This window comes from Microtus pennsylvanicus, chromosome 20, assembly GCF_037038515.1.
Source record: "Microtus pennsylvanicus isolate mMicPen1 chromosome 20, mMicPen1.hap1, whole genome shotgun sequence".
NCBI lineage: Eukaryota > Metazoa > Chordata > Mammalia > Rodentia > Cricetidae > Microtus > Microtus pennsylvanicus.
The window spans coordinates 30,067,963-30,095,589 of NC_134598.1; the positions used below are offsets into that span (position 1 = coordinate 30,067,963).

At 44.7% G+C, this 27,627-nt stretch overlaps 1 protein-coding gene across 2 annotated transcripts in view; it reads right to left on the reverse strand.

Annotated features, from left to right (window-relative positions):
* Positions 1-27,627, reverse strand: part of Fgd6 (FYVE, RhoGEF and PH domain containing 6) — a 118,949-nt gene that overhangs the window by 3,662 nt on the left and 87,660 nt on the right. For both annotated transcript variants that reach the window (XM_075954196.1, XM_075954197.1), the window contains 11 exons: positions 23,882-23,932; positions 19,562-19,620; positions 19,410-19,481; positions 18,138-18,206; positions 17,647-17,730; positions 16,150-16,229; positions 8,830-8,932; positions 7,537-7,680; positions 6,145-6,247; positions 4,584-4,711; positions 1,250-1,378 (listed from right to left, as the gene is read on the reverse strand). In XM_075954196.1, coding sequence (XP_075810311.1) covers positions 1,250-1,378; positions 4,584-4,711; positions 6,145-6,247; positions 7,537-7,680; positions 8,830-8,932; positions 16,150-16,229; positions 17,647-17,730; positions 18,138-18,206; positions 19,410-19,481; positions 19,562-19,620; positions 23,882-23,932 — 1,022 coding nt within the window. The remainder of the gene's footprint in view (positions 1-1,249; positions 1,379-4,583; positions 4,712-6,144; positions 6,248-7,536; positions 7,681-8,829; positions 8,933-16,149; positions 16,230-17,646; positions 17,731-18,137; positions 18,207-19,409; positions 19,482-19,561; positions 19,621-23,881; positions 23,933-27,627) is intronic.

Below are 27,627 nucleotides of genomic sequence, written 5' to 3' on the forward strand. Positions count from 1 at the left end.
GCAATTCAGGCTTGAAAAGTCTTGACCTGCACAGTTCAATTGAATAGACAACACAGCAGTTCCAGCAGCTCATCTTTACTGAGTCAGCAGTGAGCCGCCTACTCGCCACCGGCCATGTTCGTGCCCAGCGAATCTCCCATTGTTTTGGGGCAGTCAAGGAAAGCAGTTTATGGATGCAGACACCAAGGACTTAAGCAGTAGGCGACTGGCTCAGATCCCACTGAGGAACTCTGGGATTCTTGCTGATTGTTGAGACGAGGTCTCACTCTACAGCCCAAGCGGAACTGAAGCTCACCACCATGATTTTTCCGCCTGGATTCTCCAGAGGTTTTGTTTTTCTCTACCATGAAACCCTCGCTGGCTTGGAACTCTCAAAGATCCACCTGCCGCTGTGCCTCTAAGTGCTGGAATTAAAGGTGAGTACCACCATGCCTACTCTTCCCTCCTTTCCTTCTGGAGTCTCAGGTAACTCAAGGGGGTCTCAAACTCCACAGAACTGAGGCTGACCTTGAACTCCTGAGTCTCCTGCTCCTATCCTCCAACAGCTTGGTTGTAGGCAGGTGCTACCACACCCCGCTCCCCTAGAGGCCTTCACACTTGCTGCTGGGACACAGATAAGGGCAGTTGGAGACAGTATCACTACGAGCTGGGGACACCAAGAGAGGCTAGAAGAGAGGGCAATTCCTGTCCTGTGTGAAACGGCAGTCACATGACAACAGAAATATCTGCATTTTAGTACTCTCCAAAATTCCTAACACTGGAGTAAGAGTTCATGAAAAAAAAATAATAATACTATTCCCATTAAAAGTACTAGTAACACCGGGCAGTGGTGGCACACACCCTTAATCCCAGCGCTGGGTATCTCTGAGTTCGAAACCACCCTGGTCTACAGAGCGAGTTCCAGTACAGCCAGGGCTACACTGAGAGACCCTGTCTTGAACCCCTGGTTCCCCCACAAAAAGTACTAGTAATAGGAGAGGCATGGTGGCCCACACCTGTAATTTTAGCATTGGATGGGTTGAGGCAGGAGGATGACAATCTGGGATAAATGGTGAATTATAAACCAACCTGGGCTATTTGGTGAGCACTGCCTCAAAACAAAACAAAACAAGACAAGCGCCTTCCTCTGTCTAACAGTACTTGCTTGGCATGCCCAGGCCATCCTCAGCTCTGCACAAAGCAAAACCCTCCCACAAACTCCATAAAACTGAAACAAAACCCCAAAGTCCCTCTTAAGCGTCCATCTTACCTCACTTGCGGCGTATGTGTAGAGCACTTTGTTTTTGATGACGAACCACAAGTGTTTCCATGGCTTCTTGCTGCCCTTGGATCTGTAAAGGTAACCACTCATAGTGGAGTCTTCTGTGTTTGCGGATACCTGGAAAAGGAAGTCCCACGTGCCTCAGTGGGTCAGAGGCTAATTTTCAAGAACAACAACACAACAGAAAGCCGAGTTCAAACCACCAGCTGTTGAAAGCAACGACCATAAGGACATTTCAGAATGACACTGGGTGTTCTCTGTATTTGAGGGGTGCAGTAAAGAAATTACCCACATGACCGTTCCATGATACGATTAAGGTTTTTATTGTAGATGTAAGAACAGCCAGAGGCAACTACAAGTCAGGAGCAGAGACTGAGGTGACTGAACATGGCGAGGGCTAACTTGCCAGACTGGAGAGACCAACAGAAAATAGAGACTAGCGAGAAAGTAATTGCCCACATGACTGCCTCATGATACGGTTAAGGTTTTTATTACAGATATAAGAACAGCCAGAGGCAACTGGAAGTCAGGAGTAGAGACAGAAGGAAGGAGACTGAACATGACCGACCAGGGCTACTTGCCAGAATGCAGAGACTAATAGAAATAGAGAGAGCACAGTGAGAAGAGCGGAGTTACAGGAAGCCTCTGGGCAGGAGGAGTGTAGGGTAGGTGAGGAGGTACGATGGGCTAGGATGCTAGCATAGACTCTGAAATGTCTAACGGGTACTTGTGGTACTGAGGAAGCCTGGGCTAGCCCGTGCTTTGAAATGCTGAAAGGCACCCTATAGACAGTTGTCTCTTCTGCCAGAGGTAAGGGAAATGACTCCCTCTGGCAGATGGGAACCAGTTTTGCAGGTTCCTGAGGCATGCTGCCAGAAGTCCTCCTACAGTCCAGGCTGAGCTCATTTCTGGATATCTAGATTGCCTTCTGGAGTTTCCTGGGGATCTGCCATTCTCATGTCCCTATCCCACAATCCGAAGTCTATCAGCAGGGTATGAAAAGCCTTCCTTTTTTTTTTTTTTTTTTTTGATTTTTCGAGACAGGGTTTCTCCGTAGCTTTTTGGTTCCTGTCCTGGAACTAGCTCTTGTAGACCAGGCTCGCCTCGAACTCACAGAGATCTGCCTGCCTCTGCCTCCCAAGTGCTGGGATTAAAGGTGCGCCACCACCACCCGGCTTGAAAAGCCTTCCTTGCCTTCCTTTTAGAGATGATCCCAGAGCTTTGCCTGGCTTGCCCATTCCTACACTGGCTTGTCTTTGTGGGCTAAGCTGTGTTCTCTGGTTTGGCAGAGGAGAAATAATCAAAGCCTACCAAATGTTTTTCTCAGGCGGCATTTTGGAGACCACATATGTTATCTGTTGCTCAGATCTACATAGCAAGCTCCAGGCCACATACTAAGACCCTGTCTTTCTTAATAAGCAAATTAAAATGTTTAAGGTTCAAATGAGATTTCTGTTAAAATGGAGTTCTATCAGGATATGTGTGTGTGTGTGTGTGTGTGTGTGTGTGTGTGTGTGTGTGTGTGTTAGGCTGTTGCTAAGCTAGATTACATACCTCTTTTTTTAAAAAATTAGGGATGGGAGCTGGAGAGATGGCTTGATGCTCCAGCAGAGAACCTGAGTTTGGTTCCAAGCACCCACAAAGAGGCTCTGCCTCCAGGGAACCTGGCACCCTACCCACTTCAGGCCTCCACGGGCAGGAGAACACATGGTGCACTATTGTGTGATGTTGTGTTTGTGTTCTGACAAATAAAGCTTGCCTGGAGATCAGAGGGTGGAGCTAGCCACTCGTTAATCATAGGAAGGAGACAGGTGGGAAGCAACTGGAGGTTGTTCCGAGTTTTCTGATCTTCCATGTTCTTACCCCAATATTTGACTCCTGGTTTATATTGGTTAAGATTAAGTAGATTAACACTTCAGTGTACAGATTGCATCGGGATGGTGCACAGATTACACGAGGCAAACACATGTATAAAATGAAAGTAAATGCATTAAAACATTTTAATTACATTTATTTACTTCTTGTGTGTGTGAATACATGCATTCCATGGCTCACGTGTGGAGGTTAGACAGCAATTTGTGGGAGTTAAGTTCTTTCCTTCTACCACCTGGGTCATGAGGGTTAAATTTAGGTCGTTAGGACCGACATTGAACTCAGGATACAAGGCCTGGCAGCAAGTGTCTTACCCACTGAGCAATCTTATTGGCCCACATTCCTCTTTTTGAATTAATATACGTGCACCACAAAATAATCAGCCAGTGTTGACTACAAATATCCCTCTATTATCTTTTCAAAAATAAAATGCACATTAACCAACTTAATTACCCAGCTCACAAAACTTATATCACTTTTTGCTTGTGTCTGAGGTTTTTTTGAGACAGGGTTTCTCTGTGTAACAACCTTGGCTGTCCTAGAACTCTGGAGATTAGGCTGGTCTCAAACTCACAGAGATCCACCTGCGTCTGCCTCCTGAGTGCTGGGATTAAAGGTGTGCGCCACCACTGCACGGCGTGTCTGAATTCTTAAGACAGGATCTTATATAACTTAAGTTAGCCTTAAACTTACTGTGTAGCTGAGGGTGGCCTTCAACTCCTGATCTTCCTGCCTCTAGCTCTCCATTTTAGACATGGGCCTTGCTATGTTGCCTAGCCTGGCCCTGAACTCCTAGGCTCAACTGATCCTCCTACCTCAGTCTACTGAGTAGCTGAGGCCTACAGACATATTAAGCCATCATGCCTATCAAGGATCTCAAAGTTGGATTGGAAAGTTTAGATTCAGAAATTGAAGGATTGAATAGATAGTTCTTAGGCATTCTCTAAATCGGCCTAAACTGCTTCATATATAAGCAAACCAAACAGTATAGAACAGTAAAAGCTAATGAGTTTGTACTTTCCCCCATGGAAAAGGACCCCTTTAAAATGACTGTACGTCAGCCGGGTGGTGGTGGCGCACGCCTTTAATCCCAGCACTCAGGAGGCAGAGGTAGGTGGATCTCTTTGAGTTTGAGGCCAGCCTGGTCTACAAGAGCTAGTTCCAGGACAGGAACCAAAACAAACAAACAAACAAAAAATGGAAAAAAAAACCAAAGCCAAACAAGAACAACAAAAGACTCTATGTCTACTTTCTATGACTGCAATAAAATGTTCCCCAAAGAGTTTTCTGCAGCCATCTGTCAATGACTCAGGTCATAAGGAAGACGAATAAAGACTGCAAGACATCTGCCATATCCACCAGAGTATTAAAATCCATGCCCTGAGAGTAGTGGGAAATGACATCTTTCTCTATGAAATTCAGCCCTGTCAAGCTTAATGGAAACACTTACTTCTTTGAGAGCAGCTGGGATCTTTTTCTGTTTCCTACCCGATGGGATGCTGTGCAGGACTGACGACAAGGCACTTGAAGGAGACTTGTGATTCCCCGGAGAGCCAACCCTCGGGGGCAGCTGGTGATCTAGGAGAGAGCAGGTGTGCTCATGCAGCAAGCATGCATGATGTACAAAATACCCACGAAGAGCTCTGAGAGCTGAGCAGGGGTTGAGTTGGTTACATATGGAATTTTTAAACTACAAACCATAAGAAAAGATCCTATTTTTTTAGTCCTTAGAATTCTGAAAGAGCTAGGGACACTGCTCAATGATAGTGCCTGCTTTGTATGGTCAAAGCCCTAGTTCAGTCCTCAGTACCAAAACATAAAGTAAAAATTCACTGGGGTGGACGTGGTACCACATGTCTGTCACCCAGAGGTAGGAGGATTGGGAGTTCAAGGGCCATCCTTGCTTACCATAGCAAGTTCAACCTCAACCTGAGTTATAGGAGACTCTCAGTAAGCCATAAATAAATAAACAAAATAATTCTGAAACATACAAGTACACCCTCCATTTTACAAACTTCCCTACTGATGGAAAGAAGTTGATTTAGACAATGGAAGAGATGTGCAAACCAGAACACCTGCTTCTAAATAATGAAGCTAAGGGGGGGGGAATGGGGCGGAGTGGCTCTAAATAATTTGGAATGCTGTTTAGGCTGGGGCGGGGGCGCTAGATATAAATACTTTGGCCTCATGACAATCTCCCTGCTTTAGCCTCCTGAGTGCTGGGATTACAAGTGTGAGCCATATTGCCCAAATCAATCATTTTCTGTTTCACAGTTTTGTTTTACATGGTGCTAAGGATCAAACTGAGAGCCTTGCACGTGCTAGGCAGGTCCTTCCCACTAAGTCACATTCTTCCCAGACTGAGTTTAGAAAAGTAAAGCAGGCAGCAGGCAGGAAGAGGCGTTTGCAGACGGGCATTATCAGAGTAATCTAGACCTTATTAAGGTTGACACAAAAAAATCAAGACAAGTGAGACTTTCTGGAATGAAATTGACAAGATCTACTGACCAGCAGGGGTGGGTGATTAGTGATGAATGCTAACATTTCACATCGGTATACCCAGAGAACAAAGAACAACCATTCTTGACTCCAGTTCCAGGGGATCCCACACCCCCTTCTGATCTCTCAGGGCTCCATACACACATGTGGGCACTACACTCATTCAGCCAAAACACTCATACACAAAAGTAAATAAATCTAAAAAAATATAAATAAAAAATAATAAGTTAAAACTTTGAAATAGCTCACAAATTTAAAGTTACTTTTTCACTGTGTTAAGCACTTCATTCCATAATAATTCGATAATTAGTTTTCTTACTAAAACCATTGTACATTGTTACCAAAAAAAAAGGCTCAGTCTAATTTCTCTTGGGTTTACCATAAAGCTCAAGTTAGAGCATACTAGGAAGTAAGACAAGTCCAGCAATCATGCTTCTGCCAAACATGGTTCTTTTAGGAGGCTGAAAGGATCTGCGGGAGAGACTTTGGTTACATGTTTAGTGTTATATTACCTAATTTCTGTAGTTCTTGGAAGCAATGTTCACATACTCTTGCCAGTTGCCTTTTCAGGTAATCTAAGCCGTACTTATTTGATGAGCAAGCTTGGCACACAATCTGAAAACACATCGCAATGATTTCATTCAGAAAAACTTGGATGACGAGGCATGAAAAAGGCTGCACTGTACGGCACTGCCCATTCATCAACAGTTTGGCAGTGACTGAGCCTCACTTATCTCATGGCTAACTCTCAGACTGCTTACATGGAGCCTACACGTAAGCCCCAGGGGCTTGCTCCATGAACACCGTGTTCAGCAGAGCTAGCACACACAGCCTCCAGTGTTCCTAGCGTGCAGGACCTTCTGACAGTCTCACTGACCACCCTCATCCTACGCGCCGTCCCTGCCACAGCCACAGCCACAGCTAGTCTCTGTGACCCTACCAGGTTAGGGGACCCTGTTTCATCCCTGAAGGAGCTCTCCACTATAAATGTTCATTCTGCTAAAGAAATTGTGAAAGCTTATACTTCAGTGTGGACTGGAAATTCCTTCCAAGGACCTATGCCTTAAAGTCTCCACTTGGGCACTAGCAGGAGGTGGCAGAAACTAAAGGTCATGAGGGTGGGGTACCTTCAAAGAAGACTGAGGGATCATTTCCTCCATGTTTTTCACTCTTACCAATCAAGTACATGACGTTGCCAACTACACGCTCTCTCCGGGACTTGCTGCTTTAACTCAAACACTACAGGCCAATTGACCAAGGACTTAAGTCCAAAAGTGTGAGCCAAAATACAAATTTCCTCTTTATAAATTGATTTATTGGTGCAGGTGTGATGGCACACACCTTTAATCCCAGAATCCAGGATGAAGAGGAAAGGAGGACCTGTGAGTTCACGGCCAGCCTAGTTTACATAGTGAGTTCCAGGCCAGCAAAAATACAGGAACTTTCTACTGATTCTTTTCTATACAAAGATGGCAAGCAAGAAATAAATAAATAAATAAATAAATAAATAAATAAGCAAGCAAGCAAGCTGCAATATAAATAAGAGTCTATAGAACTGTGGATTGTTTTGTTTCTTAAGACAAAAAGATTGGCCTTGAACTTGCTGAGATCTTCCGGTTTCAGCCTTCTGCCACCATGCCTGGATTAGCTTTCATTTTTGAATATAGGTTCTGTCTCTACAGCTGCAGAAATACTGTAACTGTGGGTGGAGAGTGGAGGAAGGAAGGTCCACAACCACGTTCCTTACTCCAACCCCGAATACACAGATAAGATGACATCTGCTGTCTTCACAACTACTGTTTGTCCGGTTCATAGACTACAATGACTTCTCGGGGGATATTCCTCACTGTGCACAGCCCAGAGACATAGACGTCACCACAGGGATGGAGACCGTCCCTTCTGACCTTTCCACAGGCCCTGCAGTGATGTCTTCTCCAGGTCAGAGTAAATTCACTTGTGCAAATCATACACATGGTGGCTCTGGTATCAGGAATCCAGATGGGAGCCTTTGACCCAAGAGGACTAACTTCCTCTTTCTTCTCCAAGTCCTGTGGAAGAAGAATGGCTTCTGGTTACTGGGTGCACACTGCCTGCGACAGAAATCAAGTCTTTGTAGTGGCCTTCTCCAGGGCTGATGGCATCAGTAAGATGTGGGAGGGGAAAGTGAGCCATGATATTGGAGGTCCTTGGTATATTAAGATTAAATACATTTGAAAATGCTCTGTTGCAAAATTATCTGTAAAAGATGCTCGTGGTACTGAGATGATTAGCTTCTTCCTTAAGCTATTCCTGGTCCCCCAGTTCCCTACAGTGAAAAGCTGGGAAAAGAGCTGGGGTAGTATAAGGAAGGTCCTGAGTTCAATAGCCTACAATACACAGAGACATGCAGAGACACACACTCCCTTCCCATACTCCCACCTCAAACACACACACACACACACACACACACACACACACACTCCCTCTCCATATACACAGACATGCAGAGACACACACTCCCTTCCCATACTCCCCCCACTCACACACACATACACAGACACATACACAGACACACACTCCCTCTCCATATACAGAGACATACAGTGACACACACAGATACATCACAGAGACACATACACACAGACATACTCCCCCCCCCCCACACACAGACACACACTCCCTCTCCATATAAACAGACATGCAGAGACACACACTCCCTTCCTATACTCCCCCCTCTCTCTCACACACACACATACACAGACACATACACAGACACACACTCCCTCTCCATATACAGAGACATACAGTGACACACACAGATACATCACAGAGACACATACACACAGACATACTCCCTCCCCCCCCCACTCACATACAAAGACACACACATTCACATACATACACGGGAACACATACCCAGACATATACTCCCTCTCCATACACACACACACACACACACACACACACACACACACACACACGTAGAGACACACAATCCCTCCCATTAACACTCCTCCCCTACATGATAGATACACAGGCACACACAGATACACACAGACACAGACGCACAAGAAAACAAATAAAATTTCCTACATGTATAAGTAGGAGAAACTAGGAGCACACATACCTCCTCCAACTCCTTTTCTAAACCTCTATAAACTCTTCACAGTTAAGGAAAAGCAGAAGCCTGAGGCAAGCCTGGAAGGGGAGCACAGTACCTCATCAAGACTCCTGCTGGGGCAGAAGGTGGTCCTCTTCTTGGCATACTCTTCTATCGCCCTGGAGATGGCCTCCAGCCATTCATCTCGTTCTGTGGCAGAGCTGATGGGGGCAAAAGGTTCCATCAAGACCATATCAACACTGAGTCCTTCTGCCTTTTTTTCCTTCTCCCTGGCAACTGATACCACCGTCCCGGCCAGGTATGATTGGTAGTCCTTCCAAAAGGAGTCAATTTCTAGACCTATTAGCAGAAGGGACATATGGCTACTTGTGACTGCATATCAAAGCCCATACTGGTGTCCAGGCTCCCTCAGTATCACAAGTACGTAGGATGTATGTCAAAGTTCATGACGGCACACTAGTCCTTTCCACCTCCCTAGGCTTCCTTCCTCCAGAGACCCCTTTGTTCTCTTTATAATGGCAAACTCCCTCCCCCCCTACTATTCTCACTTTATTCTCCTTCTGTCCCCCTCCCAATTTATCTTATATATCTCATATATTCTCTCTCTCTCTCTCTCTCTCTCTCTCTCTCTCTCTCTCTCTCCCTCTCCTACAATAACAACCTTCCTATATCATGGAGTAGTCATGCTGGAAGTTTCTTTATTGTATCCCCCCATATCTGGTGCCAATACCCTCCCAAGCATCCCCTAAGGTGTAAATCGTTTGTTTCTGCTGGCTTCTGCCACCCACCACACTCAACTCCAGATTTTACAGCTGTCTCTTCAGCTGCTCCTCCTTCCTACTCTAAGAGCTCATGTCTCCTCGCCTACATGGTAAGTGTCCTCTCATCCCTCTGCTCCTGGGGCGTCCTTCGCCCTCCTGGGCACCCAGCACTTGGAAAGGCCGTGCCTCTCCTTGGCTCACTGGGGTCTGCTGTGTATGCGTCTCCACTGTGATTCGGGGCATCTCCAGTAAGGCACACACTTCCCCCTCCCTGCCCAGCAGAATTCTCTCTCTGGAGAGGTTTGTTCTTGACCCTTTTTGCTAAGTCTCCCATCTCATCTTTGCTCTGACTCCCTTGCCACCTGCCTCTTGGCTCACTCCTGGAGCTTGATTCACCTGCCTTCTCCAATCTCCTTCCTCCTGAGACTCAAAGATTTCATTAAAGCCTCACCATCTTACTGTAAATGGTTTGGCCTCAGAATAGTCAATGGCTCAATAACGGCACACTCAACTTCCAAATTCTCAAAGGTTTGTTTTGTTTTTGTTTGTTGAGATAGCGTTGCTTTGTGTAGCCCAGGCTATACTGGAACTTATTCTGTAGACCAGGTTGGCCTCAAATTTAGAGACCCACCTGCCTCTGCCTTCCAAATGCTGAGATTAAAGGAATATGTTACCACTGATGGGAACTCGCAGATTTTTAATAATTTCTGCCACTACACACACACAAATGATCCCCAAAATTTCTTATCTTTAAATTTTCTCTGTTCTACATTCTTAAAAATCCCCTATCTCTCTGCTCTCAAAAAAAAAAAAAAAAACTCAAGGTAATGGTGTAAACTTTCTGTATTTCAAGATTTGTAAGCTTGTTGGGTATGGCTTAAAAATCTGTAAAATCTATAACAAAGCTTAAAACTTGAAACAGAAAAGGTTGATAGTTAAAAAATATATACATGGATAAAGTTTACTACAAATTCTTGTATGTAACTTGGATTTAGCTCTTGTTTAAAAATTTGATCTGCTACAGCATAGTGTATATGTAACTTGGATTCAATCCTTGTTTATGAAAAACAGGATTTACTAATAACAAACTTGATGACTGAAGTTTAGAGTGTACTGAGGCCAGCAGAAACTGACTTGAACATAAAGGTCTAGCTGCTCTGTCTTTGCCAACTTTGTGAACTTTTAGCTATTTGGGACAGTCACATAACAACCTGAGATATTAAGTAACGGTCCACCATGAAGGGATCAGAAAGATGGAAGGCAGTTGGGTGATGAGGACCTATTTTTAGCACTATAAACCATAAGCTGACTCAGGAAATAAAGGAGATTGTGTGTGGTTGTGAGTGCTCGCCCGTTACTCAGCACACCAAGTGCTGTTCCTAGTCTTCTCCCACCGGAGCTGTCTTTGACCCAACTGTAATGTGAACAGGCCAGGGAAGAGGAGCCTGCTTGGCAAACGGTATTCTGGTTTTGTATTTCTCAACCATGCCTCTCCTTCAAAACCTGTGGTTAAAGCCCATTCATGATTGGTGTCAAGACAGTTATGAAGTCATTTAAAATTTGTTTTGCATATTCAAAACTTTTAGGCACACTTTAGGTGACATAAATATGATAATCTATACATATACATGGAGAAGAAGGAGAGAAGAAACTTTAACAATCAAGTTAAAAATCTAGGGGCTGGAGAGATGATGGCTCAGCAGTTAAGAGCATTCATTGCCTGCTTTTCCAAAGGTTCTGAGTTCAATTCCCAGCAATCACATGGTGGCTCACAACCATCTGTAATGAGATCTGGTGCCCTCTTCTGGCCTGCAGGCAGATTTTACATAATAAGTTTAAAAAAAAAGATAAGCATTCAAATAAAATAAATAAATTTAAAAAAAAACTATCATAATGAGACAAACCCTTCACAATGGGAGCTTAACAATGTGAGGAAATCCCTGTGTCTTTGGGAGAGTGGTACTGAAGTATGCAAAATGACCTGGCAACTACAGTCAGGTTTAAAATACTTTAGAAAAATGTAAGAAAGCCAGCCCATTGCTGCTCATCATATTATTCGCTCTAATTTTAAGCATAAACAATTCTATAAAATAAGAACAAAACAAAATTAAACAAAACTCCCAACCCTGAAGAGAGAGACATATGGATGGGCACAGGGTAGTGGTTTTGTATTTTCCCCCCTTTTCCAGGGCTGGAGGATCGATCCCAGGAGGACCTCAGGAACCCCAGACCAAGAACTCTAACTATGACCTGCTACAGACCTAGCTCCCTTGTTACTGCAAAAGACACAAGAATCGCTTGCCTTTCCCGTAGTATGTCCAGTAATGTACTTCCCTGATAAATGCCACTTAGGATATTTATTCATATTGATAGAAGAAATTACAAATGATATTGACAAATCAATGGTTCCCAAATTTTTATTACATACAAAGAACAAAACAAGAAATAACACTTTTCTTGCTAAATCAAATAAAATCTGCCTGTTATTTCTAAGATTCTAGCATTGTTGCCAAAGACAACTGCCAATTAGTAGTTACCGTGCTCAGCCAACAGCACTAAATGCTTCCCAAATGTCATCATTTCTCATCTTTGGAACCCCTCAAATACCCACTGGCTCTTACTTCCACCCCTTCATTAGCGGACATTGTCACCATGTGGACAGTGAGGAAACTGGGGACCACCAATATGAGGCCCTGGCTTTACCAAGGACAGTTTCCTGAGTCGACAGGAGACCCAAGTGGAGTGAAGGGCTTAGCCCTTCCCCACCAGGTCAGTGCCATCTGGTATGTGTTCCCTGAAGAACTACAACACAGGAACGGACACTGAGACTTCTGGGCAAACATTTATGAATTGTTACCAGCTCTTCTTCCACCGCCCACATTTTGCTCCAAGTAACTGAGAACAGAGAGGCAGATGGCTAATTTGAGAATTGCTGTTGGATTTTTCTGGAGCCCTGGGAGCATGAGGAATGTGATCTGACTGTACAAATCATGTCACATATGCTGTTCTTTTGTTTAATCATTCCTGGCGCTCTCTCGTGTGAGCTTCTGCCAAGACAATGTTTACCAGCTCTTGATAACACATTTCTTACAGACCACACACATTTGCCTGAAGCATCCAGTGCTGGCATCCCAGGCCTTTTGTAACACAGCAGAAGAATCTGCATCTTCCTCAAACTGACAAACAGCCCGAGTACTTTGTTTTTATTTTTTTTTAATAGAATGCATCTATCATCAGAAGACAAATTTTTGTCAAGGAAAATTATTTTCCTCTCAATTGCAATGAATTGCTGAGAGGAAAAACTACCAATAGAAGGGATTTCTGTTATATCAGACCTGGCCACACCCATGTTGGTGCTGGCAGCAGGGTGCAATGCCAATGTTTAGAGGCCACATTACTGTGACTCTTCTGAATGACATTTACTGGATAGGCTAGGGACTGAGCTGTGAAGTGGACACACAAAATATACCTCAGCTAAGGGCTGACACCTTACTGCGGTGAGAAAGTAATGAGCACCGCAGAGGGACAGCTTTATGTAGGTAGCAAGGACAGTGTTATGTAGGTAGCAGGGACAGCTTTATGTAGGTAGCAGGGACAGTTTTATGTAGGTAGCAGGGACAGCTTTATGTAGGTAGCAGGGACAGTTTTATGTAGGTAGCAGTCTCACAGGGAATGCCAGGCTCTCTGTGCACCTCATCCAGTCTCATACTCTGGTCATCTCCAAGAGGGTGGCACTCACACATATCCATCCAGTCCAGGCATCCTTCTGACACTGAAATCCTTGCATGCCTGAGGCCCCATGCTGACACTGCACAGGCTCGGTATGCAGCCAACCCCTGAACTGCTTCCTTCAAGTGCTACCGATCACAGTGAACGGTGGCACCACCCTACAACCCATAAAGCCTGTCAGGTCTTGATGAATAACCCTGCCTTCTGCCTTCTGTGTTCAATCAATCACCTTTCCCCAAGTGCTGTCCACACGGGAGTGAAATGTTCTGATGCATCATTCCCTGTGATAAACGCCAAGTGGCTTTCCTATGCTCTTATGCTGAAGACCCAAAGCCACAAGGTGCACACGCTTCACCAGGTCCTCCCAGCTTCTCCTGGGTGCCTCTCCTGTCATTTCCTAGCCCACACCACATGCTCCTTTCTACCTCAGAACCTTTGAAGTCATTGTTCCTAAGCACCGGGTGGCCCTTGCTTTTCCCTTTGCCTAGTTATCCAACACCTTCCCTCCTTGAGTCAGTGAACACAAGCCTTTAAGGCCAATCTCCATGTCCTTTCTCCCCTAAACCTAGTTTAACAACCGCCTAGCAATTAGTATTCTCCCTGTATTCTACTTAACTACGGCAATCCTTACTTTACCCGGGTTAATATTTGCTAAGTACACGGCTGCCCTAGTGGAATGCAAGTTTAGTGAAGACAGGCTCTTTGTCCACTACACCTCTACGTACAAGGCTTAGCCAAAGGCAGAGGCTCCATGTTCCTGACTGAAGCGATGAAATCCGAGCAGAGGAGCCCCCTGTAAAAGGCGGAAGGATGTGGAGTAGGATAGCATGCAAGGAGACGCAAGCCGGAAGCCAGGTACCGACTCTCTCCAGCTATGAAGGTTCTAGATGCATCGTCTGCTAAAGGGAGGCTGTTTCATTTGTTTAGTAGACCTGCTGGCTGGACAAGTCACCGCAGCGTCTGCTTTCAGCACCTGCTGCTGCTTCATCTTCTGCCTGCATGTTCACCTTCTGCTTGCATGTTACAAGACACAACCCCTGCTTGCCTCAATCATTCTGCTGCAGAGACTCCCCTTTCTGGACCTTCACAGAACTGAAAAGGACCTCGCTCTAGATCAGGCTTTGGCTTAAGAGAATGTTGTTACTGGTTTTGTTTTCTATCTGCAACGGAACATCTCCCATAACACATAAGCCTGCTTTCATTCATTTGTTCAGTGGAGTAGCGCATTTAATTGTCTTCAAGAACGTTTCCTTTCCATTTACAACTCGGCCAGCTGGCCCCAAGTGCCCGGTTTTCAGCTTGCCGGGCTTTTGACCCCTCCCTTATTAACCTTGATCACTTTGAGCTTTGGATGTCAGTGAGAGATGTGTAACTCTCCCTTTAGGTTGGGCACTCACGGGCCACTGTAGGGTTACTTTGTCTACAGAAATAGGGAGGACATGAGAGAGGGGAAATAAAGGGAAACACTCAGTTCATAGTCAGAAAAACAAACATTTCTCAATTAAGTTCAACATTCTACAGAAATGCTCACGGTACCCAAAACCAACTAGATGATCACATATTATATAGTTCATGAAAACAGATACAACAATGAAAAAAACTAATTATTGTATTACAGACACAGGACACAGAGAGACATTAAGTGAGCACATGCTATCAGAAAAGGGAAACTGAGGACCGAAAAGATGGCTCAGTGGTTACAAACGCTACTGAGCAACCATGAGCACCCACTTAACAGGCTCAGAATTCCACAAGCTCCTGCAGTCCAGTGCCAATGGAACTGGAGCTCTACTCTGCCCTCCTTAGGTGCACAGGTGCACATACACACACCCTAATTTATAAAAAGAAAAGGAAAGGGGCATTGGAAGACTCATGGGGAGTTGCCACAAACTTTCAGTTCATACTATACAACACTGAAGTGGGCATGGTGGCGTGTGCCCGTAATCCCAGAACACAGGAGGCAGAGGACTGCTGATAACTGGGGGCCAGCTAGGCCACGTCAGGAGATCTGGCCTCAAAACAAACAATTAACAAACACAAATTAAATCACACAGTCTCTGCCAAGTAGAGTGAAGCGCAATAGTGAGGTGTGTTTGTGTGAGAGTTACACCACTTTGGGGTTCCTTAATGCTTGATTCTCATTTTAGCTTTCCTGTTGTTTTGGGAAAGGAAATCATGTAAGTCATGGTTGGCCTCCAAGCTTACTATGTAGAGGAGAATGACCTCAAATGACTGTGTGTGCCATGAAACCCTTATAACATGTTTTCATTACATGTAAGTCACTGCCGGTTTCAGTTCGAGGTTAGCCTGGTATCCTACACAATAGCATCAATAGATCAAAAGCAGAAGACTCCGATTTCTATTCTGGCTTTGTTGGCTATACTGACAGCAACTCAACCTTTTTGTAACTTGGTTTCCTCACTTTTAAGGAGAGGTTTGTTAACTATCACGTGGGTTACAGCCCTTAAGTGACACATGAAATCATTCTAGTGAAGTATAAAGCATTAAGTGTTCTTAAACTTGCTGTGTTAAACTAGGGAAGATCTTGCAGGACTTACAAAAGGTGATCAGCACAGCAAGTTCCAGCATTACTACTATTCTATCTAGAGGGACACTGCTGTTTCTTGTATCAGCTCTGTCATGTGCCCAATGGCATACACAAAAGGGAAGAGGCTTTAGGAAAGGAATAAATAAAATATCTAGTGGTTGACCTAAATGTTAAAAATTAAAAAAAAAAACTATCTGAGCCAGCTATACTGCCAAAATGTCATTTCAGGAATGTGTGTGTAAGTGTATGTGACTGTGTAATGACTACACACACGCACGTGTGTGTACACACGCACACACGCACGCGCGCTCACACACACGCACGCACACACGCACGCACACACACACACACGCACACACGCACGCACATACACACTTACCTAGCTGACAGGATGAAAGAACGCTCCACACTTTCAATCTTTAGTTCATTCTGATAGGCTTCCTGGGTAGGCTTTCTGACCTGGAAGAAGGCACAAATGTCTGACAAACTCACTCTGTGCAAATCTGACATGTCAACAGTAGCTGACGTTGCCCAGGTCCTGGCTACTGATGTCCGCAGCCAGTCTCCTCACTCAGCTTTCTCCACCATCCTCTGCCATCTACTCTATGTTCCAGGCGAATTTAAATATTCCAAATGCAGGCCTGCCGTCCCCATTTCCAAGCCTTAGGTCACAATATTCACTTGACAGACTGCCTTTCCCAGTGTCCTAGCATGGAGGCCTAGTCATCCCTAAGCCCGTCTTTCCCCAGAAAGGCTTCCCTGATTCTCTCTCAGGTGGTGTTGTCTGTTTTATGTTTTATTCGGGGAAGGGTTTCATTATAGAGCACCAGGCGTTTCCCAGCTTTCTATCAAGAACAGTATACCAGCCGCACCTGTCGAAAGATGCATACTCTTCTAGGCTGTGGAGGTTCACACCAGTGATCTCCGCACTCAAGAAGCTAAGGCAGAAGATGGTCTTGATTTCTAAGTTGGCCTGTGCTACAGAGTCCACTCTATCTCATAAAGAGCTTGGTGTGGTTGCTAACATCTGTGATTCCAACACTTGAGAGATCAAGGCAGGAGGATAAGGAGCTCAACACCAGCCTCGACGACATAGGCCAGCCTGGGCAATAAAATAAAAGCACAACCCCAAACCAAGCCCTTTAAAAAGACCCCGGACATGCACACAGATAAATACGTGTGTGTGTGTGTGTGCGTGTGTGTGTGTATTTGAGACGATAGTCCTACCATGCTACCAAGACCTCAGAAGGTCTTGAAGCTCCTGATCTCAAATGACCCTCCTAGCTCAGCCTCCTGCGGATGGGATTGAAGATAAATATCACCAACTTGCCTTTGGCTCTAAACTCCACTTATTTACTTACTTATTTCTGTTATATTTGGGCAGAATCTCAAGGAGCTGAAGCTAGCCTAAGACTCACTGCGTAGCTGAGAAAGCCCCTGAGATCCTGCTCCTCTTGCCTCCTCCTCCTAAGGGGCAAGAGTGAACGTGTGCGCTGTCACTCCGTGCACTTCTGACTGTGTTGGTGCGTTAGTGTGCCTGCCCGTGGAGTGGTCTTTATGATGTGCTCACAGGTGCTATGTCTGCATCACTGCAAAGGCTCAGGGCACAGGGAGGTTTGGGACGAGGCAGAGAGAGAATGAACCGTCCTTCGATCTGCCTGCACATTATTGAGCAAATCTGTCACCATTTTTGTTTATCGCAGCTCTCAGCAACTATGCCTTGAATAAACTAACGCAAGAGCGAGGCCCCGACAGGAATGAGCGGATGCACGAGCAGCAGCAAACAGACAGAAGAGCGAGGGGAGCGAGAAGGACGACTGTCTTACAGGTTTTCTCTGCATGTGTTGGGTAAGTAAACATGAATATGCACACGGACCTTCATTCCAGCCAGTGAGAGCATGTTGTTCAGTTTGTACATCCCAGACTGCATGGGTGTTGTATACAGCAGGGCGTCGTTAAACTGGAAGGAGAAACGGAACACAAAGGCCACTTACGGAAACCAATTCCGGCAACGGAGACATCAATAACGCACAAGTTTAAAGAGAAAAGACTGCCTGTCAGAAAAATTCTGAAGCACGTGCTTCATTTCAAAGTTTTTATAAATTCTAAATCACACAGAAATATTACAATCTGCCTGAATAAATAATTTGACTAAAACTATTCTTCCATATATAAAACGAAATTAACTAAGTTCTAAGAGAGAAACTTTTCTGATGGAGCATCCTAACAGACCTCATCATTGCCTGCGCTTGAAACGAGAGATCTGGCTGTCAAAGGCCACCAAGCTGCCAGCTGCACTAAGCTCCTGTACTCTCATGTCTTCCATGAAGCAGTGACCCAGACATGTTAAACCACATGGCCTCTTACCAGGAAAAACATCCGGGGCTGCATGACTTTCCGAGACAGCTTCATCAGAGTGCCTTCTTTGAGGAAAACCTAATTCATCCAAGCAAACACTCAGTTAGTGCCCCTGTCACCACACAACGACAACACACATAGGATTTCCTTCCAACGTTCTCCCAGAAGTGTTTCTTTGTGACTTACAGTCATGGTTTCTTTCTAAGCTCTACAAGAGATTTAGAAATGAGACTAAAAACAGGAGGTGGGGAGCTGGAGCAATGGCTCAGGGGATAAGACTGATAAGATTACTAACTGATATTGCAGAGTATAGCTCTCAGCAGCCTGTAACTCTAGTTCCAGGAGATCCGACACCCTCTTCTGGCCTCTGAGGGTACTGCAGGCACGTGGTGCACATACACACATAGGTTAAACACTCATATGCATAAAATAAAAATGAACAAATTTTTTTTTTCAGAGAAAAGAGAGTGACAATTTGCTCAGTTGGCAGGATGCTTGCCTAGAAGCATGACACTTTGGGTTTGATTTTTAGCGCCTCAATAAATCAGGCATGTGGTAGTGTGCTATCCTGTAATTCCTGTCTCAAAAAATGGTAAAAAAGGGGCCAGTGCGAAAGCTCAGTGGGTAAAGGTAATGGCTGCAAAGCCTGACAGCCTGAGTTCAGTCCCTGAGAGCCACATGGTAGGAGGGAGCCCTCCCAAGAGCTGTCCTTTGACCACTTCCTCCCACGGATGCAACTTAATTTTTTTCTTGAAAAGATAAAAAAATGGAAATAAACCAAAAGTGATAAAGAATCAATCTCGCTTCCTGTACTGGCGCCAGGGGTAGTCTGGGGACTGACACATAGCTGTCTGTGTATACCTGACTTTGAGGTACATCCAACGACCTGATAATTACGTGTTGCAACTCCCTAAGTTCATTGCTTGGACCACTTCTGCGCGCTATGAGGAACACCCGAACAGCGATCTTTCCCTTCTAGGCCTCTCTACAGACTTTAAATGGCATTGCCTTCAATGCTGTGTGAGTTCAGTTGGTATTACAGAATCAAATGATCCCATTAAATCACTCTATTGGAACTCCGTGGGGTCCTCTGCCTCTCTCCTAACTGAACTGGACTGCTTGTCACTGTGACTTCCGCCATGCTGTTTTGAATGGACAGAATGGTGCCTCTTAGGTCACTGAAGAGCAACATTACTCATTCTCAAAACTAAAACAAAAATGGTTGCTGACAGCGCCCAACTACACTGCAGTGAACGGTAGAAGATATTCTAAAACACTTACCCGCCCGGGTTGCACAATTTCCTGGTGTCCACTTAAGCTGTATTGAATCTGCATAAGCTTCTGAAAGTTGTCCTACAGAAAGACAAGGGAGGAATGAGATGGGTCTGCTTCCAGGTTCCATAGTTGTGCCAGCCCTTGATTTCCAGACTTACCCCTTGCTTCATGGTGTCGTTGGCATGGTTGGCTACCTCTATAACCACAGCTAGGGCATCTAAAACATGCAGAAATAGAAAGGGCATTTGGTTGTTACCAATGAAGCAAACAGGTTCCAATATTAAGCAGTTCCAGTTGACAAAAGACCTACTACACAGCAATTAAACGCTGGGGGCTGGGGGAGGGGACCTTGGTTGTCTGTGAGTAGCTGGAACTATAGACAGTAAGATTTAGTGAGGGGATAACCAGGGGGAAATAGGAAAAAACAAAACAAAAAAAACCAAGGAGCAACCCTAAGGAGACCACTGACCCTGTGTTAGGTGGCTTGCTGAGATGGGATTACTCTGTTGACATTTACAGGGGCAAGGACAGACTTTACCTAGCAGCTAAGGCCTTTCCTGCTAGAAACTGTCCTGGGGAAAATGATTCTGATAAAGCAGGCAGGAGCTGTGCAAAACAATTATTTAAGAGAGTCAGAGACTGGGAAGGACAGCTCAATGATATAGCATGCACTTTGCACACCCAAGGCCCTGGTTCAGAGCACCGATATACCAAGACCTCCCAGAACAGAACCAGAAGGGGGCTGGGATTCAGCCTTCCTCTCTGAGACCGATTTAAAGAAATCTGATTTAGCAATCAGGGTTCCCTGTCCTGTGGGAAGTCCAAGGAACCCCCACCTCCATCCAGGTCTAGTAAGTTGAGCATCGAAACTGCCTAGGCTCCCACAAAGCCAGTGCGTGCAGTAGGATCAGAAACCCATTGCCATTGTTCTTGAGTTCTCAGTAGTCCTCATTGTCCGCTATGTTCAGAGAGTCCGGTTTTATCCCAGGCTTTTCCAGACCCAGGCCAGCTGGCCTTGGTGAGTTCCCAATAGAACATCCCCATTGTCTCAATGTGTGGGTGCACCCTTGCTTTTCGGGCTGGGGGGGAGACTTAATTGGGGGAGGGGGAGGGAAATGGGAGGCGGTGGCGGGGAAGAGACAGAAATCTTTAATAAATAAATAAATTAAAAAAAAATAAAAATAAAATAAAAAAAAGAAAAAAAAAGAGTTAAACATTGTAGCTGATTCAGCTTATGTTGTAGGAGTTGTACAAAATATTTTTAATGCTGTACTTCATTTCACTAAGCATTCTTTGTTAACTTTGTTTAAATTATTACAAGCTCTTATTCAAAATAAAAATTCTCACATTTTTATTAAAAAAAAAAAAAAAAAAGAAAAGAAATCTGATTTAGGAATAAGAGAAATCAGAAGCTCTACATTTCATCCTCAACAGAGAAGGAGAGAAAAGGGAGGGAGGGAAAAAAGACAGGAAGGGAGAGGGAGGGAGAGAAGAGAGAGAGGAGAGGGAGAAAGAATGCCATACAAAAGCACACTAGACCTTAGCATGGAAACTCTAGGCATCGATTTGTAGGCTGGGTTATTTATCTTTACGGCCAAGTTTTGGCTTGCAATCTGTATTAGCTCTTTGCCATTCACATGTGTTTTTAAATGTTCCAGCCCCAGCATCTTTATAGCTAGATATAAAAGAAAAGCATCTATTTAGTTATTTAGACTAGGCCTTGCCTCAAACCTGTAGTTACAGGTTGGCCTCAAATCTATAATCCTTCTGCTTCAACTGGGATAATACTGGGATTATAGGCACATACCACCACACCTAGTTAAAAGTCGATCTTTGTCTGGGGATGTGGCTGTGCCCCATTCCAAGACAGAATGTTCCTTCCATAAAGGACATGGGACACAGTGGCAGGAAGGTCCCACTGCCTTTGTTGGGTAGACAGCAGAGGAGCTAACACCCTTCTACTCTCCCTAACCTAAACAAAGATGCTTACCCTGCACATATGACACCGATATTCTGAGACACACAGAAAGATGTTAAAGGAGAAACCATGCTCTCCCACAGCTTTAGGTACTTAAGTGGTAAGCAACAAAGGAGCTATTTCTCATGCAGCCAAGGCTGGCCTTAAATTCGTGATCTTTGTGTGTGTGTGTGTGTGTGTGTGTGTGTGTGTGTGTGTGTGTGTGTGTTTGTGTGTGTGTGTGTGTGTGTGTTTGGTTTATTTCTGGAGATAGGGTTTCTCTGTATAGCCCTGGCTGTCCTGGAACTCACTCTGCAGACCAGGCTGGCCTAGAACTCAGAGATCTGCCTGTCTCTTCCTCTCAAGCACAGGGATTAAAGATGTGCGCCACCACTGCCCCCTAAATTCTTTATCTTGATTCTGCTTCTTGAATGCGGGGATTATGTATCTGTGTTACCATGCCTGGCTCTGGGTACTCTCCTAGCACCAACCCTGGAGGTTTCTGTCTTCCTTAAACATGGGTTCTGTTCAATATCACTACTTAAAAACCTTGCACGTGTGTATGTGATATCCTTGGGATGGAACTTAGGGTTTCATTTGTGCTAGGCTAGGGCTCTATGACTGAGCTACATTCCCAACCTTATTGCTGTTAGAAAGGAAAGCAGGGTCTCCCTGCATCTGACGCTGCCTTCCCAGCACACGCTCATGGTTCCCTGCAGATGCCCATCTCCCTGGAGTGCTGCAATGTGCAGTGAGCAGGACTGAGAACCTTAGGGTTGAGTGGATAAATAAAGATGCTGCTACGTGGTCACCTGGTCTCCACTCTATAATTCTACTCTCTGGGTACCATCTCCATCTCCTTAATGAGAGATGCTGCTGACTCTACCCTTGGCTGTACCTCAAAGATGTATTTGCTTAGCCCTCTCCACCCCTCCTCAGTACAGTGTAGCCCACAGTTGCCCTCCACACCATGCTCTGCTCCGGACCACAGTGCACCCCACTGCTTGCTGCTCATTTACTCTGTGCTTCTTTGCAGGCGGGTAATCTCCAGGAATCAAGATCTTCCACCTCAAACTCTGCTTGCTTCATCTACAGAATCAGGGACTAATGTCCATGAGGGCAGAAGTCCTGGGACATGAACAGAGGTCTCTTTGGGCTCTGATTGTCAAGACCTCTCTAAGAACGGTGTAAGGGGGTGCCTTGTGCATGCGGAGCGAGTGTTAGACTGCTGACCTACGACCTCAGCTCTTACACTGATTTCTTCATGAGATAGACTCTGGTCAGCAATGTTTCCTCTTCCTCCTGCCTACTCCAGCTCAATTACTTCCCTACTTCCCCTCAGCCAGTCTTCTCTGCCTCTGCTACTATCCTATTTTCTTCTTTCCACGGGACTACGGACAGCTCAGGGCAGCTGTACTCTAAAGCTACTGCCTGTATTCTTTATTTGATGGAGGTTTCAAACTTCTTCATCAACTGTACAATGTTTTCACTGCAGACACGAAACATTGTTTAGGCAACCTCGAACTTTTCTTCTGAAATAAAATGTTTTTAAAAGTTCACCTCTGAGCTGTGGGTATCACTCAGTGGTAGAGCATTTGCTTAGCATGTGCCCTGAATTGAATTTATAGCATCACCAACAATAATTACACCAAAGAAACTAAGCTGTGAGTAAGGCACAGGCTTATAATCCCAGCATTCAAAAGAGGCTGGGGCAAGAGGACCACGAGTTCGAGGCCACTCTGCCTCAAAACAAAACAGCAAGACTTGGCGGCACAGATGTGTAAAAGCATTGAAGACACAGAGGTGGGAAGAATAGGAGTTCAAGGTCATCCTTGGCTATATAGCAACTTTTAAAAGTCAAACTATATTACAATCAAACTTTGTTTTAAAAATTGACTATGAGACAATGGTTATGAATCTTGCCCTTGTATGGGTGGGGTGTTGAGATTTAAGAGGGATGTAGCCTCTAGCAATAAATGTTCTCCAAATGAAAGGCTATTTAGATTTTATCCTTTTATAGGTTGCTTTGTCTGTAGCCAGGGTGTCAATCTGTAGCCCAGGCTAGTCTCAGACTCTTGGCAATCCTTACTTAGCTTCCCAAGTACTGGGATTACACGTGTATGCCACCACGCCTGGCTTAAACTTTAGCCTTGACTTGTGGTTTAGTTACTTCAGGGAAATGATTTCCAAGTTTGAAATGGATCGTCTGGCTCAGTGTCTGGTTCTGAAAGATGGAGAAATTGGACCTCCACAGATTGAACAACAGAGCACACAAGGAAGAAACTCCCAGGCCCACCCCCACGCTCCTCAAGGCCAGCCTGGGGGTCTCCAGGGACCGACATCACCTGCCTCCGGTAGCACTTAGCCTCTTCCCCTACTTACCGTCTCATCTGCCTGGGGGAACTTTTTTAAAAAGGAACTTTGTATAAAGGTTTTGTTCAAAGCATATTTTTCCTTCCCAGGTCTAAGTCAACACAATAGAAAAGCTTTTGTACTGCAGAAGGCTGCAAAGGCTAGTTACCGTGGGTGTCCCTGTGGTCCGCAGAGTCTTCTAGGAGGTTCTTTAAATAGTCTAGAAGAGAACAAATCAGAGTAATTAGAACAATGCCACATGGACAACTCCCAACTCATCTTTTTAATGTAACACTACGGTTTTATTTTTAGCTCAACTGTGGTAAAACAAAATCCTGAAATCTAGAACCAGAACTATAGACTATAAGACAATGGTTCCCAACCTTCCTAATGCTGTGACCCTTTAATATAGTTTCTCACACTGTGCTGATCACCAACCATAAACTATTTTCACTGTTACTTCATATCTATAATTTTGTTACTGTTATGAATCATAATATAAATATCTGTATTCTCTACTATAGAGCTATAGTAATAGGAACAGCTTGTTATCAGCATAAAAAAAGACAAGTGGACCGATGGAATCATATTGAAGACCCTGATATTAATCCACATACCTATAAACACCTGATTTTTGACAAAGAAGCTAAACTTATACAATGGAAAAAAGAAAGCATCTTTAATAAATGGTGTTGGCATAACTGGATGTCAATTGTGGAAGAGTGCAAATAGATCCGTACCTGTCGCCATGCACAAACCTCAAGTCCAAACGGATCAAAGATCTCAATACAAATCCAGACACACTGAACCTCATAGAAGAGAAAGTGGGAAGTACCCTTGACTGCATGGGCACAGAAGACCATTTCCTAAATAAAACACCAGTAGCACAGACACTGAGAGAAACAATAAATGGGGCCTCCTGAAACTGAGAAGATTCTGAAAAGCAAAGGACACAGTCAATAAGACAAAGCGGCAGCCTACAGAATGGGAAAACATCTTCACCAACCCCACATCTCCAAAATATATAAAGAACTCAAGAAACTAGACATCAAAATACCAAAACAATTCCATTTAAAAATGGTGTACAGATCTGAACAGAGAATTCTCAACAGAAGAATCTAAAATGGCAGGAAGATGCTTAAGGAATTGCTCAACATCCTTAGCCATCAGGGAAATGCAAATCAAACCACTCTGAAATTCCATCTTACAAAAGTCAGAATGGCTAAGATCAAAAACACTGATGACAGGTTATGCGGGAGAGGATACAGAGTAGGGGGGGGACACTCCTCTGTTGCTGGTGGGAGTGCAAATTTGTACAGCCACTTTTGGAAATCAGTAAAGATGGTTTCTCAGAAAATTGGGACTCAATCTACCTTAAGACCCAGGAATATCACTCTTGGGGATATACCCAGAGGATGTTCAATCATACAAGAACATTTGCTCAACTCTGTTCATAGCAGCATTATTTGTAACAGCCAGAACCTAGAAACAACCTAGGTGCCCCTCAACTCAAGGATGAATAAAGAAGATGTGGTACATTCACAAATGGAGTACTACTCAGCGGTAAAAAAAACAATGACATCTTGAAATCTGCATGCAAATTGATGGCACCAGAAAACCATACCGAGTGAGGTAACCCAGACCCAGAAAGACAAACATGGTATGTACTCACTCATAAGTGGATATTAGACATAAAGCAAAGAAAGGCTAATCAGCCTAGAGAACACAACCCCAGAGAAGCTAGATAACAAGGAGAACCCTAAGAGAGACATACATGGATGCCCCTAGGAAGGGGAAATAAATCTCCCGAGAAAACTGGGAGTGTAGGGGAAGGAGAAGAGTGGGTAGAAAGGAAAGGGAGAAGGGGAGAGAGAAGAGAACGTGAAGGAATTAGATGGTTGAGAAGGGGGAAGGACATAGAGGGAGAGCAAAAAAGGAGATATCTTGATTGAGGGAGCCATTATGGGGCTATCCAAAAACCTAACACTAGGGAAATTCCCAGGAATCCACAAGGATGACCCCAGCTAATACCCTAAGCAATGGTGCAGAGGGGGCCTGAACTGGCCTTGCCCTGCAGTCAGATTGATGACTACCTTGTCATCATAGAACCTTCACCCAGCAACTGATGGAAGCAGATACAGAGAACCACAGCTAAGCACTGGGCCAAGGTTCCAGAGTCCAGTCAAAGAGAGGGAAGAGGGATTATATGGGCAAAGGGGTCAAGACCATGATGGGGACACCCACAGAAACAGCTGACTTGAGCTAATGAGAGCTCACAGACTCCTGATTGACAGTGGGAGAATGTGCATAGGATCGAACTAGGCAGTTGTGTGGCTGGGGCAGTCTGTGGGGCCACTGGCAGTGGGACCAGGATTTATCCCTAGTGCTTTAACTGGCTTTTTGGAGCCCATTCTTTTTGGCGGGATACCTTGCTTAGCTTAGATATAGGGAGGAGCGCCTTGGTCCTGCCTCAAAGTGATGTGTCAGACTTTTCAATCTAAGAATCTACCAATACTCAGGACAGCAAAGTAACTCCCATGTGTGCTAAGCCAGCATTTTGCAAATGCAGACACCTCTGCCCCCAGAGCACATCTGTCAATGTCTGCACAGTCTCAGCTAGGGTGAAGGGTGCTCCTGGCATCTGCTGGTTAGGGATACAAGTGGACATCATTGATTCAGCCTCACAACAGATAACCCAAATGTCAAAGTTGCTGAGAAACCCTAGTCTAGACGGAGATGGTGTGTAAATAAACACCATGGTGCACTGTGTCTCACGGTCCAGGAAAGGGTTCTAGTTAATGAATCTCTAATACCAACGTATGCCATGGACTTCAGACAACACTGATTTCTCTGTTGAGAAAAGCTGGATATCCTTGTTATCCACCCAATTTCTTTCTTTAGAACTTACCCACCCCCCCCACCCCCGCTGCGTGGTCCATTACTCACTTTTCTCCCTTTCTTGCTATTACATAAAACAGACTCCTTGTCCTTAACTAAAATTTGGTTGGGCACAATTCAAATACTTCCCATGTAGTTCCTGGCTCCCTGCTTTCTGTCTCTAACTGCTCTCCTGGTGAACCCCTTCTATCTTTACAAATAAAATCTGACTCGTGGTGTGGGAAGTCCTTATGTATATGCGTTGCTTTTATTGGTTAATGAATAAAGCTGTTTTGGCCAGTGGCTTAGCAGAATAGAGCTAGGTGGGAAAACTAAACTGGGGGAACTGAACTGAATGCTGGGAGAAAGAAGGCAGAGTCAGTGAGACGCCATGTAGCCGCCATCTGGAGAAGACAGACGCCAGAACCTTGTTGGAGTCTGAGTGGTTGGGGAGACAAACGAGAGGCCTCCAACAACAGATTTACATTGTTCATAGTCTGTGGTGTGTGTGTGTGTGTGCATGCGTGTGCATGTGCATGTGCTGTGTGTGTGTGTGTAGTGCTGGGGATGGAACCCAGGGCCTTGGACATGCTTAGCACATGGTCTATCACTGAACTACATCCCTGGTTTTCAACTGATAGTTTCCAAGGCTCTTCTCGGATCTGCCTTCCCTGCTAGAAAACTTTCCATCCGAAAGCAATGTTTTCCCCTTTGAACAGGACACGACATGGCAATTAATCACTTTAGGCAGTGTCTCATTTGCAGAATTCACATCCCATCACCCACTACCACGCAGCAAGTTCTCTAAATAAAAGCTGAAGTCAGTAATACGGATGCCGCTAGAAATGCAGAAAAAGGGAAGATGAAAAAAGCACATTAGAAAACTGAGTGTATCAGATTCAATCTCTGCCTAGCAACAGCACAAACAGATAAAATGTCAGCCTGTAGATTCGCAAGTCATGTTCACAAACAACTATGGAAACGTGGATGTTAGCATTAGTTTTCCAAAAGTAATAATGACAGATACACTCAAGCTGC